Source organism: Scyliorhinus torazame, chromosome 12, assembly GCF_047496885.1.
Source record: "Scyliorhinus torazame isolate Kashiwa2021f chromosome 12, sScyTor2.1, whole genome shotgun sequence".
NCBI lineage: Eukaryota > Metazoa > Chordata > Chondrichthyes > Carcharhiniformes > Scyliorhinidae > Scyliorhinus > Scyliorhinus torazame.
In genome coordinates, this window is record NC_092718.1 from 139,014,034 (window position 1) to 139,035,306 (window position 21,273).

At 49.1% G+C, this 21,273-nt stretch overlaps 1 protein-coding gene across 1 annotated transcript in view; it reads left to right on the top strand.

Annotated features, from left to right (window-relative positions):
• LOC140387107 (multiple epidermal growth factor-like domains protein 8) overlaps nt 1-21,273 on the top strand; it is a 190,466-nt gene that overhangs the window by 104,952 nt on the left and 64,241 nt on the right. The window contains exon 8 of the mRNA XM_072470117.1: nt 18,539-18,684. Coding sequence (XP_072326218.1) covers nt 18,539-18,684 — 146 coding nt within the window. The remainder of the gene's footprint in view (nt 1-18,538; nt 18,685-21,273) is intronic.

Consider the following 21,273-nt stretch of genomic DNA (forward strand, 5'->3'; position numbering starts at 1 on the left):
TTGCCTTCTTGACTACCTTCTCCACCTGTGTTGCCCCTTACAGTGACCTGTGGACCTGTACTCCTAGATCTCTTTGACTTTCAATACTCTTGAGGGTTCTACCATTCACTGTATATTCCCTACATGCATTAGACCTTCCAAAATGCATTACCTCACATTTGTCCGGATTAAACTCCATCTGCCATCTCTCCGCCCAAGTCTCCAAACAATCTAAATCCTGCTGTATCATCTGGCAGTCCTCATCGCTGTCCGCAATTCCACCAACCTTTGTGTCATCTGCAAAATTACTAATCAGACCAGTTACATTTTCCTCCAAATCATTTATATACACTACAAACAGCAAAGGTCCCAGCACTGATCCCTGTGCCACACCACTGGTCACAGCCCTCCAATTAGAAAAGCATCTTCCCATTGCTACTCTCTGCCTTCTATGGCCTAGCCAGTTCTGTATCCACCTTGCCAGCTCACCCCTGATCCCGTGTGACTTCACCTTTTGTACTAGTCTACCATGAGGGACCTTGTCAAAGGCCTTACTGAAGTCCATATAGACAACATCCACTGCCCTACCTGCATCAATCATCTTAGTGACCTCCTCGAAAAACTCTTATCAAGTTAGTGAGACACGACCTCTCCTTCACAAAACCATGCTGCCTCTCGCAATTATATTAGAAATCTAGTGCTAGGAAACAGATAGTTAACAGTAACATTAAAAATATATATATATTTTTTAAAAAATTTAAACTTTTAATTTTAATTAATTGACGCAATGTCAGTTAGAGGGGTGCAGTGCTCTGACTGTGAGATGTGGCAGGTCCGGGAGCAAATACGTCCATTTGCTTCCAAAGGGGAGTAGATCCTGTCTCGAAGAATTCTCTCCAGTAATTTCCCTACCACTGAAGTAAGGCTCACCGGCCTGTAGTTCCCTGGATTATCCTTGCTACCCTTCTTAAACAGAGGAACAACATTGGCTATTCTCCAGTGCTCCGGGACATCACCTGAAGACAGTGAGGATCCAAAGATTTCTGCCAAGGCCTCAGCAAATTCCTCTCCAGCCTCCTTCAGTATTCTGGGGTAGATCCCCTCAGGCCCTGGGGACTTATCTACCTTAATATTTTTTAAGACACCCAACACCTCGTCTTTTTGGACCTCAATGTGACCCAGGCTATCTACACACCCTTCTCCAGACTCAACATCTACCAATTTCTTCTCTTTGGTGAATACTGATGCAAAGTATTCATTTAGTACCTCGCCCATTTCCTCTGGCTCCACACATAGATTCCCTTTCCTATCCTTCAGTGGGCCAACCCTTTCCCTGACTACCCGCTTGCTTTTTATGTACGTGTAAAAAGCCTTGGGATTTTCCTTAACCCTACTTGCCAATGACTTTTCGTGACCCCTTCTAGCCCTCCTGACTCCTTACTTAAGTTCCTTCCTACTTTCCTTATATTCCACCCAGGCTTCATCTGTTCCCAGCCTTTTAGCCCTGACAAATGCCTCCTTTTTCTTTTTGACGAGTCCTACAATATCTCTCGTTATCCAAGGTTCCCGAAAATTGCCGTATTTATCCTTCTTCCTCACAGGAACATGCCGGTCCTGAATTCCTTTCAACTGACACTTGAAAGCCTCCCACATGTCAGCTGTTGATTTTCCCTCAAACATCCGCCCCCAATCTAGGTTCTTCAGTTCCCGCCTAATATTGTTATAATTAGCCTTCCCCCAATTTAGCACATTCATCCTAGGACCACTCTTATCCTTGTCCACCAGCACTTTAAAACTTACTGAATTGTGGTCACTGTTCCCGAAATGCTCCCCTACTGAAACATCTACCACCTGGCCGAGCTCATTCCCCAATACCAGGTCCAGTACCACCCCTTCCCTAGTTGGACTGTCCACATATTGTTTTAAGAAGCCCTCCTGGATGCTCCTTACAAACTCCTCCCCGTCTAATCCCCTGGCACTAAGTGAGTCCCAGTCAATATTAGGGAAGTTGAAGTCTCCCATCACCACAACCCTGTTGTTTTTACTCTTTTCCAAAATCTGTCTACCTATCTGTTCCTCTATCCCCCGCTGGCTGTAGTAAACCCCCAACATTGTGACTGCACCCTTCCTGATCTCTACCCATATAGCCTCACTGACCTCAGAGGTGTCCTCCCGCAGTACAGCTGTGATATTCTCCCTAACCAGTAGCGCAACTCCGCCTCCCCTTTTACACCCCCTCTATCCCGCCTGAAACATCTAAATCCTGGAACGTTTAGCTGCCAATCCTGCCCTTCCCTCAACCAGGTCTCTGTAATGGCAACAACATCATAGTTCCAAGTACTAATCCAAGCTCGTTAAGTTCATCTGCCCTACCCGTAATACTTCTTCCATTAAAACATATGCACTTCAGGCCACCAGACCCACTGTGTTCAGCAACGTCTCCCCGTCTGCTCTGCCTCAGAGCCCCACTGTCCCTATTCCCTAGTTCTCCTTCAATGCTCTTACCTTCTGACCTATTGCTCCCGTGCCCACCCCCCCTGCCATACTAGTTTAAACCCTCCCGTGTGACACTAGCAAACCTCGCGGCCAGGATATTTATGCCTCTCCATTTAGATGCAACCCGTCCTTATATAGGTCACACCTGCCCCGGAAGAGCTCCCAGTGGTCCGGATAACGGAAACCCTCCCTCCTACACCAGCTGTTTAGCAACGTGTTTCGCTGCTCTATCTTCCTATTCCTCACTGGCACGTGGCACAGGGAATAATCCCGAGATTACAACCCTAGAGGTCCTGTCTTTTAACTTTTCGCCTAGCTCCCTGAACTCCTGCTGCAGGACCTCATGCCCCTTCCTGCCTATGTCATTAGTACCAATATGTACATCGACATCTGCCTGTTTGCCCTCCCCCTTCAGGATGCCCTCTACCTGTTCGGAGACATCCTGGACCCTGGCACCAGGGAGGCAACATACCATCCTGGAGTCTCTTTCACGTCCACAGAAGCGCCTATCTGTGCCCCTGACTAAAGAGTCCCCTCTTTCTATTGCTCTTCTGCGCTTTGACCCTCCCTTCTGAACATCAGAGCCAGCCGTGGTGCCACTGCTCTAGCTGCTGCTGTTTTCCCCTGATAGGCTATCCCCCCGACAGTATCCAAAGGGTATATCTGTTCGAGAGGGGGACAACCACAGGGGATTCCTGCACTGACTGCCTGCCCTTTCTGGTGGTCACCCATTTCTCTGCCTGCACCTTGGGTGTGACCACATTTATATAACTGCGATCTATGACGCTTTCCGCCACCTGCATGCTCCTAAGTGCATCCAATTGCTGCTCCAACCGAACCATGCGGTCTGTGAGGAGCTCCAGTTGGGTGCACTTTCTGCAGATGAAGCCATCCGGGACGCTGGAAGCCTCCCGGACCTGCCACATCTCACAGTCAGAGCACTGCACCCCTCTAACTGACATTGCGTCAATTAATTAAAATTAAAAGTTTAAATTTTTTTAAAAATATATATATTTTTTTAATGTTACTGTTAACTATCTGTTTCCTAGCACTAGATTTCTAATATAATTGCGAAAGCTAAATATAGTACTCTCCGATCTCTGGCTTAGATACCCCTCTGAATTATAATTAAGTAATTATGTTTAATTAGTTACCAATGCTTAATTTTTTTAATTTAGTGTAGATTCCCAACCAGCCACTCAGGTCACAGCCTTTCTGTGATGTCACTTCAGTTTCCCCCCCGACACACACAATTTGAAAAAGGTATAAAAGTAAAAATCACTTACTTACGTTCTGAGTGTCTTAGATGTTCTCAGGTTCTCTCCCTGACAGAGACTGCTCTTCCTCCTCCGAACGGCTCCCGAAACAAGGCTGCGATCTTTTAAAATTACCGCTCTGACTCGCAGTTCCCGCGCTTTTTAAATCTCCCGCGCTTTTTAAATCTCCCGCGCTTTTTAAATCTCCCGGCTCCCTCCTCTCGCGCTGTTCTCAATGTCCCGGCTCTCTTTCCTCCCGCGCTTTAAAAAAAATATATATATTTTAATCAAATTTTTTGGCCAAACAAAACAATACAAAGGTTTTCCTTTTTACAACAGTAAAACAGTATAAATAACAGTGGCCATTTTTAACAAATAAATAAATAATATATAAACTAAATGTCAACTGCCCTATCAAAAATAATAACTCTCCAAAAATAAAATCAAACAATCCAGTATGCATAGCCTAATACAAATATTTATACAAAAAAAAACACCCCTGAGGACCCGCCCGGGCTTCTCCCCCCCCCCCCCCCCCCCCCTCCCCCTGGGTTGCTGCTGTTACCTTCCCATTTCCTTTATCGTTCTGCGAGGTAGTCAATGAACGGTTCCTCCCGCGCTTTTTAAATCTCCCGCGCGTTTTAAATCTCCTGGCTTTCTCTCCTCTCGCGCTGTTTTCACTGTCCCGGCTCTCTCTCCTCCCGCGCTGTTTTCACTGTGCCGGATGTCTCTCCTCTCGCGCTGTTTTCACTGTCCCGGCTTTCTCTCCTCTCGCGCTGTTTTCACTGTGCTGGCTATCCTTCCTCCCGCGCTGTTTTCACTGTGCCGACTCTCTCTCCTCTCGCGCTGTTTTCAATGTGCCGGCTGTCTCTCCTCTCGCGCTGTTTTCACTGTGCCGGCTGCCTCTCCTCTCGCGCTGTTTTCACTGTCCCGGCTGTCTCTCCTCCCGCGCTGTTTTCAATGTGCCGGCTTTCTCTCCTCTCGCGTTGTTTTCACTGTGCTGGCTGTCTCTCCTCCCGCGCTGTTTTCACTGTGCCGACTCTCTCTCCTCTCGCGCTGTTTTCAATGTCCCGGCTGTCTCTCCTCTCGCGCTGTTTTCACTGTGCCGGCTGTCTCTCCTCTCGCGCTGTTTTCAATGTGCCGGCTGTCTCTCCTCTCGCGCTGTTTTCACTGTCCTGACTTTCTCTCCTCCCGCGCTGTTTTCACTGTGCCGGCTGTCTCTCCTCCCGCGCTGTTTTCACTGTCCCGGCTCACTCACCTCCCGCGCTGTTTTCACTGTCCCGGCTGTCTCTCCTCCCGCGCTGTTTTCACTGTCCCGGCTGTCTCTCCTCCCGCGCTGTTTTCACTGTCCCGGCTGTCTCTCCTCGCGCTGTTTTCACTGTGCCGGCTGTCTCTCCTCTCGCGCTGTTTTCACTGTGCCGGCTGTCTCTCCTCCCGCGCTGTTTTCACTGTCCCGGCTCACTCACCTCTCGCGCTGTTTTCACTGTGCCGGCTGTCTCTCCCCCCGCGCTGTTTTCACTGTGCCGGCTGTCTCTCCTCTCGCGCTGTTTTCACTGTCCCGGCTTTCTCTCCTCCCGCGCTGTTTTCAATGTGCCGGCTGTCTCTCCTCTCGCGCTGTTTTCACTGTGCCGGCTGTCTCTCCTCTCGCGCTGTTTTCAATGTGCCGGCTGTCTCTCCTCCCGCGCTGTTTTCACTGTCCCGGCTCACTCACCTCCCGCGCTGTTTTCAATGTCCCGGCTCACTCAGCTCCCGCGCTGTTTTCACTGTGTCCTCCAGAGACACACCCCATCTACAGTGTAAACCCCCCAGAGACACACCACATCTACAGTGTAAACACCCCCAGAGACACACCCCATCTACAGTGTAAACACCCCCAGAGACACACCACATCTACAGTGTAAACGCCCCCAGAGGCACACCTCATCTACAGTGTAAACACCCCCAGAGAAACACCACATCTACAGTGTAAACGCCCCCAGAGGCACACCCAATGTACAGTGTAAACACCCACAGAGACACACCCCACCTGCAGTGTAAACTCTCCCAGAGACACACCCCACCTAAAGTGTAAACTCCCCGAGACACACCCCATCTACAGGGTAAACACCCCCAGAGACACACCCCATCTATAGTGTAAACTCTCCCAGAGACACACCCCATCTAAAGTGTAAACTCCCCGAGACACACCCCATCTACAGGGTAAACACCCCCAGAGACACACACCGTCTACAGGGTAAACACCCCCAAGGACACATCCCATCTATAGTGTAAACTCTCCCAGAGATACTCACCATCTACAGTGTAAACACCCCCAGTGCCACACCCCATCAACAGTGTAAACTCCCCCAGAGACAAACCATCTACAGTGTAAACACCCCCAGACACACACCCCATCTACAGTGTAAACTCTCCCAGAGACGCACCTCATCTACAGTGTAAACTCTCCCAGAGACACACCCCATCTACAGTGTAAACTCTCCCAGAGACACCTCATCTACAGTGTAAACTCTCCCGGAAGTTTGTTTGTACTGAGTGCTGAATTTGGGTACATTTGAGTGCTATAGTGAGAGTTTGGTGACTGAGGGAGTTAGGTGAGGAGGGAGCAAGGTGCCCCTTTCATTTCATTTACTACATTTTCTCAAAAGAGCGTGAGGGGAGCCGAGAGTTTACAGAGAGCGCAGCTGACTAGGAGCAGGGGCGGAGTTCCAGTTGATCCACAGTGCAGCTATATTCTGTAAGGTAAGAGGGGATGGAAGTTAGGGCAGTTGCATGCTCCTCCTGTAGGATGTGGGTGGTGCGGGATACCACCGGTGTCTCTGCTGACTATACCTGCGGGAAGTGCACCCAATTCCAGCTCCTCAGAGAGCGTGTTAGGGAACTGGAGCTGGATGAACTTTGGATCATCTGGGAGGCAGAGGGGGTAATTGACAAGACTTACAGGGAGGTAACCACACCCAAGGTACAGGACAAGAGTAGCTGGATTACAGTCAGGGGAAAGAAAACAAACGGGCAGACAGTGCAGGGATCCCCCGTGGCCGTTCCCCTTCAAAACAAGTATACCGTTTTGGATGCTGTTGGGGGGGGGGGGGATGACCGACCGGAGGAAGGCTCTCACGGCCAGGTCTCTGGCACTGAGTCTGGCTCTGTGGCTCAGAAGGGGAGGGGAGAGAATAGAAAAGCAATAGTGATCGGAGACTCAATGGTTAGGGGAATAGATAGGAGATTCTGTGGTCACGAGCGAGACTCCCGGGAGGTATGTTGCCTCCCGGGTGCCAGGGCCAGGGACTAGGATCGTGTCTTCAGGATCCTTAAGGGGGAGGGGGAGCAGCCATAAGTCATAGTTGGTTGGTTTAACCAGGTCGGTCAAGGCAGCCTTGAGGAGAAGTTTATAGAATGTATCCGCGATAGTTTCCTATAACAGTGTGTAATGGAACCTACGAGGGAACAAGCGGTCCTAGATCTGGTCCTGTGTAATGAGACAGGATTGATTCAAGATTTCATAGTCAGGATCCTCTCGGAAGGAGCGATCACAATATGGTGGAATTTAAAATACAGATGGAGGGTGAGAAGGTAAAATCAAGCACTAGTGTTTTGTGCTTAAACAAAGGAGATTACAATGGGATGAGAGAAGAACTAGCTAAGGTAGACTGGGAGCAAAGACTTTATGGTGAAACAGTTGAGGACCAGTGGAGAACCTTCCAAGTGATTTTTCACAGTGCTCAGCAAAGGTTTATACCAACAAAATGGAAGAAAAAAGAGGGGAAATCGACCGTGGATATCTAAGGAAATAAGGGAGAGTATCAAATTGAAGGAAAAAACATACAAAGTAGCAAAGATCAGTGGGAGACTAGAGGACTGGGAAATCTTTAGGGGGCAACAGAATGCTACTAAAAAAGCTATAAAGAAGAGGAAGATAGATTATGAGAGTAAACTTACTCAGAATATAAAGACAGATAGTAAAAGTTTCTACAAATATATAAAACAGAAAAGAGCGGCTAAGGTAAATATTGGTCCTTTAGAGGATGAGAAGGGAGATTTAATAATGGGAGATGAGGAAATGGCTGAGGAACTGAACAGGTTTTTTGGGTCGGTCTTCACAGTGGAAGACACAAATAACATGCCAGTGACTGATGGAAATGAGGCTATGACAGGTGAGGACCTTGAGAGGATTGTTATCACCAAGGAGGTAGTGATGGGCAAGCTAATGGGGCTAAAGGTAGACAAGTCTCCTGGACCTGATGGAATGCATCCCAGAGTGCTAAAAGAGATGGCTAGGGAAATTGCAAATGCACTAGTGATAATTTATCAAAATTCACTAGACTCTGGGGTGGTCCCGGCGGATTGGAAATTAGCAAACGTGACACCACTGTTTAAAAAAGGAGGTAGGCAGAAAGCGGGTAATTATAGGCCAGTGAGCTTAACTTCGGTAGTAGGGGAGATGCTGGAATCTATCATCAAGGAAGAAATAGCGAGGCATCTGGATGGAAATTGTCCCATTGGGCCGACGCAGCATGGTTTCATAAAGGGCAGGTCGTGCCTCACTAATTTAGTGGAATTTTCTGAGGACATTAACAGTGCGGTAGATAACGGGGAGCCAATGGATGTGGTATATCTGGATTTCCAGAAAGCCTTTGACAAGGTGCCACACAAAAGGTTACTGCATAAGATAAAGATGCATAACATTAAGGGGAAAGTAGTAGCATGGATAGAGGATTGGTTAATTAATAGAAAGCAAAGAGTGGGGATTAATGGGTGTTTCTCTGGTTGGCAATCAGTGGTGTCCCTCAGGGATCAGTGTTGGGCCCACAACTGTTCACAATTTACATAGATGATTTGGAGTTGGGGACCAAGGGCAATGTGTCCAAGTTTGCAGATGATGCTAAGATAAGTGGTAAAGCAAAAAGTGCAGAGGATACTGGAAGTCTGCAGAGGGATTTGGATAGGCCAAGTGAATGGGCTAGGGTCTGGCAGATGGAATACAATGTTGGCAAATGTGAGATTATCCATTTTGGTAGGAATAACAGCAAAAGGGATTATTATTTAAATGATAAAATATTAAAACATGCTGCTGTGCAGAGAGACCTGGGTGTGCTAGTGCATGAGTCGCAAAAAGTTGGTTTACAGGTGCAACAGGTGATTAAGAAGGCAAATGGAATTTTGTCCTTCATTGCTAGAGGGATGGAGTTTCAGACTAGGGAGGTTATGCTGCAATTGTATAAGGTGTTAGTGAGGCCACACCTGGAGTATTGTGTTCAGTTTTGGTCTCCTTACTTGAGAAAGGACATACTGGCACTGGAGGGTGTGCAGAGGAGATTCACTAGGTTAATCCCAGAGCTGAAGGGGTTGGATTACGAGGAGAGGTTGAGTAGACTGGGACTGTACTCGTTGGAATTTAGAAGGATGAGGGGGGATCTTATAGAAACATATAAGATTATGAAGGGAATAGATAGGATAGGTGCGGGCAGGTTGTTTCCACTGGCGGGTGAAAGCAGAACTAGGGGGCACAGCCTCAAAATAAGGGGAAGTAGATTTAAGACTGAGTTTAGGAGGAACTTCTTCACCCAAAGGGTTGTGAATCTATGGAATTCCTTGCCCAGTGAAGCAGTAGAGGCTCCTTCATTAAATCTTTTTAAGATAAAGATAGATAGTTTTTTGAAGAATAAAGGGATTAAGGGTTATGGTGTTCGGGCTGGAAAGTGGAGCTGAGTCCACAAAAGATCAGCCATGATCTCATTGAATGGTGGAGCAGGCTCGAGGGGCCAGATGGCCTACTCCTGCTCCTAGTTCTTATGTTCTTATGGGCTGTCAGGGAAGGACACAATTGAAATGTGGAACTTGTTCAAGGAACAGATACTACATGTCCTTGATATATATGTCCCCGTCAGGCAGGGAAGTGGTGGTCGAGTGAGGTAACCATGGTTGACAAGAGAGGTTGAATGTCTTGTTAAGAGGAAGAAGGATACTTATGTAAGGCTGAGGAAACAAGGTTCAGACAGGGCGCTGGAGGAATACAAGATAGCCAGGAGGGAACTGAAGAAAGGGAATAGGAGTGCTAAGAGAGGACATGAAAAATCTTTGGCGAGTAAGATCAAGGGAAACCCTTTTACATGTATGTGAGAAATATGAGAATGACTAGAGCAAGTTTAGGTCCGATCAAGGACAGTAGCGGGAGATTGTGTATTGAGTCTGAAGAGATAGGAGAGGTCTTGAACGAGTACTTTTCTTCTGTATTTACGAATGAGAGGGGCCATATTGTTGGAGAGGACAGTGTGAAACAGACTGGTAAGTTCGAGGAGATACTTGTTAGGAAGGAAGCTGTGTTGGGCATTTTGAAAAACTTGAGTAGAGACAAGTCCCCCGGGCCTGACGGGATATATCCAAGGATTCTATGGGAAGCAAGAGATGAAATTGCAGAGCCGTTGGCAATGATCTTTTCGTCCTCACTGTCAACAGGGGTGGTACCAGGGGATTGGAGAGTGCCGAATGTCGTACCCCTGTTCAAAAAAGGGAATAGGGATGACCCTGGGAACTGCAGGCCAGTTAGTCTTACTTCGGTGGGAAGCAAAGTAATGGAAAGGGTACTGAGGGATAGGATTTCTGAGCATCTGGAAAGACACTGCTTGATTAGGGATAGTCAGCACGGATTTGTGAGGGGTAGGTCTTGCCTCACAAGTCTTATTGAATTCTTTGAGGAGGTGACCAAGCATGTGGATGAAGGTAAAGCAGTGGATGTAGTGTACATGGATTTTAGTAAGGCATTTGATAAGGTTCCCCATGGTAGGGTTATGCAGAAAGTAAGGAGGCATAGGATAGTGGGAGATTTGGCCAGTTGGATAACAAACTGGCTAACCGATAGAAGTCAGAGAGTGGTGGTGGATGGCAAATATTCAGCCTGGATCCCAGTTACCAGTGGCGTACTGCAGGGATCAGTTCTGGGTCCTCTGCTGTTTGTGATTTTCATTAATGACTTGGATAAGGGAGTTGAAGGGTGGGTCAGTAAATTTGCAGACGATACGAAGATTGGTGGAGTTGTGGATAGTAAGGAGGGCTGTTGTCGGCTGCAAAGAGACATAGATAGGATGCAGAGCTGGGCTGAGAAGAGGCAGATGGAGTTTAACCCTGAAAAGTGTGAGGTTGTCCATTTTGGAAGGACAAATATGAATGCGGAATACAGGGTTAACGGTAGAGTTCTTGGCAATGTGGAGGAGCAGAGAGATCTTGGGGTCTATGTTCATACATCTTTGAAAGTTGCCACTCAAGTGGATAGAGCTGTGAAGAAGGCCTGTGGTGTGCTCGCGTTCATTAACAGAGGGATTGAATTTAAGAGCCGTGAGGTGATGATGCAGCTGTACAAAACTTTGGTAAGGCCACATTTGGAGTACTGTGTACAGTTCTGGTCACCTCATTTTAGGAAGGATGTGGAAGCTTTGGAAAAGGTGCAAAGAAGATTTACCAGGATGTTACCTGGAATGGAGAGTAGGTCTTACGAGGAAAGGTTGAGGGTGCGAGGCCTTTTCTCATTAGAACGGAGAAGGATGAGGGGCGACTTGATAGAGGTTTATAAGATGATCAGGGGAATAGATAGAGTAGACAGTCAGAGACTTTTTCCCCGGGTGGAACAAACCATTACAAGGGGACATAAATTTAAGGTGAAAGGTGGAAAATATAGGAGGGATATCAGAGGGTGAAATTTAAGGTGAAAGGTGGAAGATATAGGGAGGATATCAGAGAGTAGTGGGGGCATGGAATGCACTGCCTGTGGAAGTAGTTGAATCGGAAACATTAGGGACCTTCAAGCAGCTATTGGATAGGTACATGAATTACGGTAAAATGACATAGTGTAGATTTATTTGTTCTTAAGGGCAGCACGGTAGCATTGCGGATAGCACAATTGCTTCACAGCTCCAGGGCCCCAGGTTCGATTCCGGCTTGGGTCACTGTCTGTGCGGAGTCTGCATGTCCTCCCCGTGTCTGCGTGGGTTTCCTCCGGGTGCTCCGGTTTCCTCCCACAGTCCAAAGATGTGCAGGGTAGGTGGATTGGCCATGATAAATTGCCCTTAGTGTCCAAAATTGCCCTTGGTGTTGGGTGGAGGTGTTGAGTTTGGGTGGGGTGCTCTTTCCAAGAGCCGGTGCAGACTCAGTGGGCCGAATGGTCTCCTTCTGCACTGTAAATTCAATGATAATCTATGATTAATCTAGGACAAAGGTTCGGCAAAACATCGTGGGCCGAAGGGCCTGTTCTGTGCTGTATTTTCTATGTTCTATGTTAAACACCCCCAGAGAGACACCCCATCTACAGTGTAAACTCTCCCAGAGACACATCCCATCTACAGTGTAAACTCTCCCAAAGACACACCCCACCTACCGTGTAAACTCCCCCAGAGACACACCCCATCTACAGTGTAAACTCTCCCAGAGACATACACCATCTACAGTGTAAACTCCCCCAGGTCCTCCAACTTCTCAAATTTGTCCCCAAATCACTCGGTCCCTGCTTTCCGCCACCCCTGAAACCTCATAGAACCCCCCCCCCCGGCGCAAACCAAGGCTTGTCACAGATTGGCGCCCACCAGGCCCAAATGCTGCCTTCACCGCCCCCACCCCCTTAGCGCCGACACCGTCACTGGGCTCATGGAGTACCTGGCCGGCAAAGACGCTGATAGCAAAACCCTCAAACGTGTTCCCCTATACAATGCCGCCTCCATCCAACTTCGTGCCAACCCCTCTCCCACAGCCCATTTCCTAACCATAGCAATATTCGCTGCCCAGTAGTAGTTCATCATGTTCGGCAGAGGCAGCCCCTCAGCCCCGTTCCAGAAAGACCCTCCTAACCATTTCGCCGCCCACACAAACACCGAGATCAGCGGACAACCTTCTTAAAAAATGACTTCAGGACGAACATTCGGAGGTTCTGAAACACAATCAGTAACCTTGGCAGCACCGTCATTTTTACTGTCTGTACCCGACCTGCCAACGACAGCGGCAGCACTTGCCACCTCTTGAAATCCACTTTCATCTGCTTCACCAGCCAAGCCAGGTTCAACTTGTGTAACTGCGCCCAGCCCCACGTCACCTGGATACCCAAGCATTTAAAACTCGCCTCATCACCCTGAACGGCAATTCCCCTAACCAGGGGAAAACAGCAGCAGCCAGAGCAGTGGCACCACGGCTGGCACTGATGTTCAGAAGGGAGGGACAAAGCGCAGAAGAGCAATAGTAATAGGGGACTCTATAGTCAGGGGCACAGATAGGCGCTTCTGTGGACGTGAAAGAGACTCCAGGATGGTATGTTGCCTCCCTGGTGCCAGGGTCCAGGATGTCTCCGAACGGGTCGAGGGCATCCTGAAGGGGGAGGGCAAAGGTCGTTGTACATATTGGTACTAACGACATGGGCAAGAAGGGGCATGAGGTCCTGCAGCAGGACTTCAGGGAGCTAGGCGAAAAGTTAAAAGACAGGACCTCCAGGGTTGTAATCTCGGGATTACTCCCTGTGCCACGTGCCAGTGAGGCTAGAAATAGGAAGATAGAGCAGCTAAACACGTGGCTAAACAGCTGGTGTAGGAGGGAGGGTTTCCATTATCTGGACCACTGGGAGCTCTTCCGGGGCAGGTGTGACCTATATAAGAAGGACGGGTTGCATCTAAACTGGAGAGGCATAAATATCCTGGCCGCGAGGTTTGCTAGTGTCACACGTGAGGGTTTAAACTAGTATGGCAGGGGGGCGGTCACGGGAGCAATAGGTCAGAAGGTGAGAGCATTGAGGGAGAACTAGGGAATAGGGACAGTGTGTCTCTGAGGCAGAGCAGACAGGGAGAAGTTGCTGAACACAGCGGGGCTGGTGGCCTGAAGTGCATATGTTTTAATGCAAGAAGTATTACGGGTAAGGCAGATGAACTTAGAGCTTGGATTAGTACTTGGAACTATGATGTTGTTGCCATTACAGAGACCTGGTTGAGGGAAGGGCAGGATTGGCAACTTAACGTTCCAGGATTTAGATGTTTCAGGTGCGATAGAGGGGGATGTAAAAGGGGTGGCGGAGTTGCGCTACTTGTTCGGGAGAATATCACAGCTATACTGCGAGAGGACACCTCAGAGGGCAGTGAGGCTATATGGGTAGAGATCAGGAATAAAAGGCTGCAGTCACAATGTTGGGGGTATACTACAGGCCTCCCAACAGCCAGCGGGAGATAGAGGAGCAGATAGGTAGACAGATTTTGGAAAAGAGTAAAAACAACAGGGTTGTGGTGATGGGAGACTTCAACTTCCCCAATATTGACTGGGACTCACTTAGCGCCAGGGGCTTAGACGGAGCAGAGTTTGTAAGGAGCATCCAGGAGGGCTTCTTAACACAATATGTAGACAGTCCAACTAGGGAAGGGGCGGTACTGGACCTGGTATTGGGGAATGAGCCCGGCCAGTTTCAGTAGGACCGGTATGTTCCTGCGAGGAAGAAGGATAAATACGGCAATTTTCGGGAACCTTGGATAACAAGAGATATTGTAGGCCTCATCAAAAAGAAAAAGGAGGCATTTGTCACGGCTAAAAGGCTGGGAACAGACGAAGCCTGTGTGGAATATAAGGAAAGTAGGAAGGAACTTAAGCAAGGAGTCAGGAGGGCTAGAAGGGGTCACGAAAAGTCATTGGCAAATAGGGTTAAGGAAAATCCCAAGGCTTTTTACACGTACATAAAAAGCAAGAGGGTTGCCAGGGAAAGGGTTGGCCCACTGAAGGATAGGCAAGGGAATCTATGTGTGGAGCCAGAGGAAATGGGCGAGGTACTAAATGAATACTTTGCATCAGTATTCACCAAAGAGAAGGAATTGGTAGATGTTGAGTCTGGAGAAGGGGGTGTAGATAGCCTGGGTCACATTGAGATCCAAAAAGATGAGGAGTTGGGCGTCTTAAAAAATATTACGGTAGATAAGTCCCCAGGGCCTGATGGGATCTACCCCAGAATACTGAAGGAGGCTGGAGAAGAAATTGCTGAGGCCTTGACAGAAATCTTTGGATCCTCACTGTCTTCAGGGGATGTCCCGGAGGACTGGAGAATGGCCAATGTTGTTCCTCTGTTTAAGAAGGGTAGCAAGGATAATCCCGGGAACTACAGGCCGGTGAGCCTTACTTCAGTGGTAGGGAAATTACTGGAGAGAATTCTTTGAGACAGGATCTACTCCCATTTGGAAGCAAATGGACGTATTAGTGAGAGGCAGCATGGTTTTGTGAAGCGGAGGTCGTGTCTCACTAACTTGATAGAGTTTTTCGAGGAGGTCACTAAGATGATTGATGCAGGTAGGACAGTGGGTGTTGTCTATATGGACTTCAGTAAAGCCTTTGACAAGGTCCCTCATGGTAGACAAGTACAAAAGGTGAAGTCACACGGGATCAGGGGTGAGCTGGCAAGGTGGATACAGAACTGGCTAGGTCATAGAAGGCAGAGAGTAGCAATGGAAGGATGCTTTTCTAATTGGAGGGCTATGACCGGTGGTGTTCCGCAGGATCAGTGCTGGGACCTTTGCTGTTTGTAGTATATATAAATGATTTGGAGGAAAATGTAACTTGTCTGATTAGTAAGTTTGCAGATGACACAAATGTTGGTGGAACTGCGGATAGCGATGAGGACTGTCAGAGGATACAGCAGGATTTAGATTGTTTGGAGACTTGGGCGGAGAGATGGCAGATGGAGTTTAATCCGGACAAATGTGAGGTAATGCATTTTGGAAGGTCTAATGCATGTAGGGAATATACAGTGAATGGTAGAACCCTCAAGAGTATTGAAAGTCACAGAGATCTAGTACAGGTCCACAGGTCACTGAAAGGGGCAACACAGGTGGAGAAGGTAGTCAAGAAGGCATACGGCATGCTAGCCTTCATTGTCCGGGGCATTGAGTATAAGAATTGGCAAGTCATGTTGCAGCTGTATAGAACCTTAGTTAGGCCACACTTGGAGTATAGTGTTCAATTCTGGTCGCCACACTACCAAAAGGATGCCTGGTATGGAGGGCATTAGCTATGAGGAGCGGTTGAATAAACTCGGTTTGTTCTCACTGGAACGAAGGAGGTTGAGGGGCGACCTGATAGAGGTCTACAAAATTATGAGGGACATAGACAGAGTGGATCTTCAGAGGCTTTTCCCCGGGGTAGAGGGGTCAATTACTAGGGGGCATAGGTTTAAGGTGAGAGGGGCAAGGTTTAGAGTAGATGTACGAGGCAAGTTTATTACACACAGGGTAGTGGGTGCCTGGAACTCGCTACCGGAGGAGGTGGTGGAAGCAGGGACAATAGTGACATTTAAGGGGCATCTTGACAAATATATGAATAGAGGGATACGGACCCAGGAAGTGTAGAAGATTGTAGTTTAGTTGGGCAGCATGGTCGGCACGGGCTTGGAGGGCCGAAGGGCCTGTTCATGTGCTGTACATTTCTTTGTTCATCTCCTGTCCTCTAGTTTCAACGGGAAACATCTCACTCTTTCCCATATCCAACTTGTACCCCGAATACTGGCCAAATTCCTCTAAAATCCCCATGATGTCCTGTTACTTGCCCCCCCCCCCCCCCCCCCAGCATCATTGCCAGCAGCTTTATTGCTAATGCGAAAAGCAACAGAGAAACTGGGCACCCCTGCCTCGTCCTGATGCAGCCCAAAATACACCGTCCGCACACATACGACAGGTGACTTACATGGTAGCACAGTGGTTAGCACTATTGCTTCACAGCTTCATGGTCCCAGGTTCGATTACCGGCTTGGGTCACTGTCAGTGCCGAGTCTGCGTGGGTTTCCTCCGGCCTTCCTGTGTCTGCGTGGGTTTCCTACGGCTGCTCTGGTTTCGTCCCACAAGTCCAGAAAGATGTGCGGTTAGGTGAATTGGACATTCTGAATTTTCTGAATTCTCAAAGAACAAAGAAATGTACCGCACAGGAACAGGCCCTTCGGCCCTCCAAGCCCGTGCCGACCATGCTGCCCGACTAAACTACAATCTTCTACTCTTCCTGGGTCCGTATCCCTCTATTCCCATCCTATTCATGTATTTGTCAAGATGCCCCTTAAATGTCACTGTCGTCCCTGCTTCCACCACCTCCTCCGGTAGCGAGACCCAGGCACCCACTACCCTCTGCGTAAAAAACTTGCCTCGTACATCTACTCTAAACCTTGCCCCTCTCACCTTAAACCTATGCCCCCTAGTAATTGACCCCTCTACCCTGGGGAAAAGCCTCTCCATCTGTGTACCCGAACAAGTGCCGGAATGAAGTAACTTCATTGTGGCGTTAATGTCTGTAATTGTACTTGTGTCAATAAAGATTATTATTATTGTACTGCAGCCGTGCTCAGTCCACAAACCCCTGTCCGAACCCGAACTGCCCAATACCTCCAGCAGATACTCCCACTCCACCTGGCCAATCCCTGAAGCAGCTCCTCCTCTACTGTGGGGAACTCCAATCTGTCCAAAAACCGAAGCATCTCTCTCTCTCTCTCTCTCTCTCTCTCCAATGTCCTGCCCCCCTTCTACCCATACTCCTCCAGTGCCTCCGAATACCTCCGTCTGCCAGCCTTGCTATCTCTACTCGCTCTGCTTTTTCCCTGTGTGCTGAATTGAGAGAAACTCTCCCCTGACCACTGGCTTGAGTGCCTCCCGCAGCTTGGCGGCTGTGACCTCCTCCGTATCATTTAGCTCCACATACCCCCGAATGGCAGCGCTCGCATACCGCCTCATCTGCCAACAATCCCACATCCAGCCTCCACTGCAGACGCAAATCCACCCAGTGCAGCGCCTGGTCAGAAACCACAATCGCCGAATGCCCCGAGTCGACCACCCCCGCCAGCAGGGGGGTGGTCGACTCTGGGCATTAACAAAAAAAAAAAAAAACCCGGGAGTACACCCAGTGCACTTGGGAGAAGTATGAAAATTCCACGCCCTCGGCCTCCCAAACCTCCATGGGTCGTCCCCCCCCCAACCATATGCTCAATAGACCCCTTCAGCTCCTTCGCCATTGCCGACACCTTCGAGACTTAGGACTTGACAGGTCCAAGCTCGGTTCCATAACCATATTATAAACCCCCTTCCCCATAATCAAAAGATGCGAGTTCAAGTCAGGAATCTTCCCTCGCACCCGCTTCATAAACTCTACACCATTCCAATTTGCTAAATAAAGGGTATCCCCTCTAACTTTCCACCAATCATCACAAACCTCCCGCTCGCCCACGAATCGGCCACGATATTTCCCACTTTGAACGCCACCCGCTTATGAACCAACGCCTCTGCGCCTCTCGTCTTCACATTCCGTCCCAATTGAAACATCTGCTCCACCCATCCTTTCCTCAACTTTGTCTGCTCCCTTATCTTTAAATGTGCCCCACCTGGGTTAGCGAAATCCTACCAACTGTCCTGGCTTGAGACAATTCACACCTCTTTAACCTGTGATTATCCCTCTCTCAGTCACTCCGTCTGGACCTGTAAAGACTTAATTACCTGCAAAGACACGCATTCAAAGTATCGTCTTGCATCATTGACTTTGTGGAACTCATCTCTTGATTCACCTGAGGAAGGAGCTGTGCTCTGAAAGCTAGTGATTCGAAACAAACCAGTTGGACTTTAACCTGAAGTTGTAAGACTTCTTACTGTGCTCCCCTGGAGACACACTCTATGTATCCAGTGTAAACTTTGTCAGAGCCACACCCCATGTCTCCAATGTAAACTAATCCAGAGAGACACCCCATGGAGCAAGTGTTACCTCCCTGATGTTTAGTCCAATTAACAGTGGCTGTTTTGTTATTGGATCGTTATTCCGATTCTGCTGTTTCTCTCCCACAGGTTCAGCTATCGGACAAACACAACGGACATCTTTCACGTTGACCTGCATTATTGGACCAACCTCAAATCGACGCCGTCATCGAGCAGCCCAAGGGAACGAGCCTTTCATTCTGCCACCATAATTGGCAACTACATGGTGGTGTACGGTGAGCCCCATCATGTATGTGTGTGCGTGCGTGGGAACAAGGCACAAGTTTGAGGGAGTCATTGGAACAGAAGGCTGTGGGGCAGATGGGCGATATACGTGTGGGCTTGGTATCTATTTCAGGTGTGGCATTTCGCGGGGGAGAGTAGGGGCATCACGCTGAGATGAATTTGGGAGGGGTTTGCGGGCATATCGGTAGGACTGATGTGGCTGTATTGTGATGGAGGCTAGATTTAGGGATAAATGAGTTCTTGGCGCTGAAAGGAAGGAGAGGCAACACCTTTGAGGTTAGTGGGAAAGCTCCCAGCTGACAGTCGAACAGAACATAAAAACTCGGAGCAGGACTAGGCCATTTGGCCGCCTCGAGCCTGCTCTGCTATTTAATACGATCATGGCTGATCTGATATTAACCTGAAATCTGCATCCCGCCTAACCCCCGATAACCTTTCACCCCCTTGTTTACCAAGAATCTATTCACCTCTGCCTTAAAAATATTCAAAGATTCCACCGCCTGGAGAACCCCTGAGCCGATCCTCTCAGCGCAAATTTTATTCGTTCCAGCTTTATGAACCCTGCCATGTCGTTTATCCAGGCCTCCACGCCGGGGGGTTTTGCTTCCTTCCACATGAGTAAAATCCTACGCCGGGCTACTAGGGACGCAAAGGCCAGAATATCGGCCTCGTTCGCCTCCTGCACTCCCGGCTCTTCTGCTACCCCAAATATCGCTAACCCCCAGCCTGGCTTGACCTGGACCTTCACCACCTTTGAAATCACCCTTGCCACGCCCCCTCCAGTACTCATCCAATGCCGGACACGATCAGAACATGTGTGTGTGGTTCGCCGGGCTTCCCGAGCACCTCCCACACCTGTCCTCCATTCCGAAGAACCTGCTCAGTCTTGCTCCCGTCATATGTGCTCTGTGTAGAACCTTAAATTGAATCAGGCTAAGCCTGGCACACGAAGACGAGGAATTTACCCTGCTTAGGGCATCAGCCCACAGCCCCTCCTCAATCACCTCTCCCAGCTCTTCTTCCCATTTTCCCTTCAGCTCCTCTATCATCGCCTCCCCCTCATCTCCTGATATATTTCGGACACTTTGCCCTCCCCGACCCATACCCCGGAAATCATCTATCTTGGATCCCCTGTGTCGGGAGCAGCGGAAATTCCCTCACCTGTTACCTCGTAAACACCCTCACTTGCAGATATCTGAAGATATTCCCCGGGGGCAACTCATATTTTTCCTCCAGCGCTCCCAGACTTGCAAACGTCCCATCTATAAACAGGTCCCGCAGTTTCCTAATTCCTACTCATTGCCAACTCTGGAACCCCCTGTCCATCCTTCCTGGGACAAACCTGTGGTTATTCCTAAACGGGGACCACACCGAGGCACCCGTCACCCCCCTGTGTCGCCTCCACTGCCCCCAGATCCTCAAGGTTGCCACCACCACTGGGTTTGTGGTATACCTTTTCGGGGAGAACGGCAGCGGCGCCGTCACCAGCGCCTTTAGGCTCGTTCCTTTACAGGACACCATCTCCAGCCTCTTCCACACCGCCCCCTCTCCCTCCCTCATCCACTTACGAACCATCACCACATTGGCGGCCCAGTAGTAATCGTTCAGGCTCGGCAGCACCAGTCCCCCTCTATCCCTACTGCGCTGCAGGAACCCCCTCCTTACCCTCGGGGTCTTCCCTGCCCACACAAAGCTCATAATGCTCCTGTCTATTTTTTTGAAAAAGGCCTTTGTGATCAGAATGGGGAGACACTGAAACACGAAAAGAAACCTCGGGAGGACCATCATATTTACCGCCTGCACTCTTCCCGCCAATGAGAGTGGCAACATATCCCACCTCCTTGAAGTCCTCCTCCATCTGCTCCACCAGTCGCGTCAGATTAAGTCTGTGTAGAGTTCCCCATTTCTGGCTACCTGGATCCCCAGATATCAAAAGCTCCTTTCCACTCTCCTTAACGGCAGAGCGTCTATTCCTCTTCCCTGGTCCCCTGGGTGTATTACAAAAAGCTCGCTCTTCCCCATATTTAGCCTGTATCCCGAGAAATCTCCAAACTCCCTCAGTATCTGCAGAACCTCTGGCATCCCCTCTACAGGGTCCGCAACATATAGCAGTAAGTCATCAGCGTAGAGTGACACTCGATGCTCCTCTCCCCCTCTAACCACTCCCCTCCATTTCTTAGAGTCCCTCAACGCTATGGCCAGTGGTTCAATTGCCAACACGAACAGTAATGGGGACAGGGGACACCCCTGTCTTGTTCCCCTGTGTAGCCGAAAATACCCCGATCTTTGCCGGTTTGTGACTACACTTGCCACTGGGGCCCCATATAGGAGTCTGACCCATCTAACAAACCCCTCCCCGAACCCAAACCTCCTCAGCACCTCCCACAAATAGTCCCACTCCACCCTATCGAATGCCTTCTCCGCATCCATCGCCGCCACTATCTCTGCCTCCCACTCCGCTGGGGGCGTCATCATCACCCCCAGCAGCCGTCGAACGTTAACGTTCAGTTGTCTCCCCTTTACAAACCCTGTCTGGTCTTCATGCACCACCCCCGGGACGCAATCCTCTATCCTTGTCG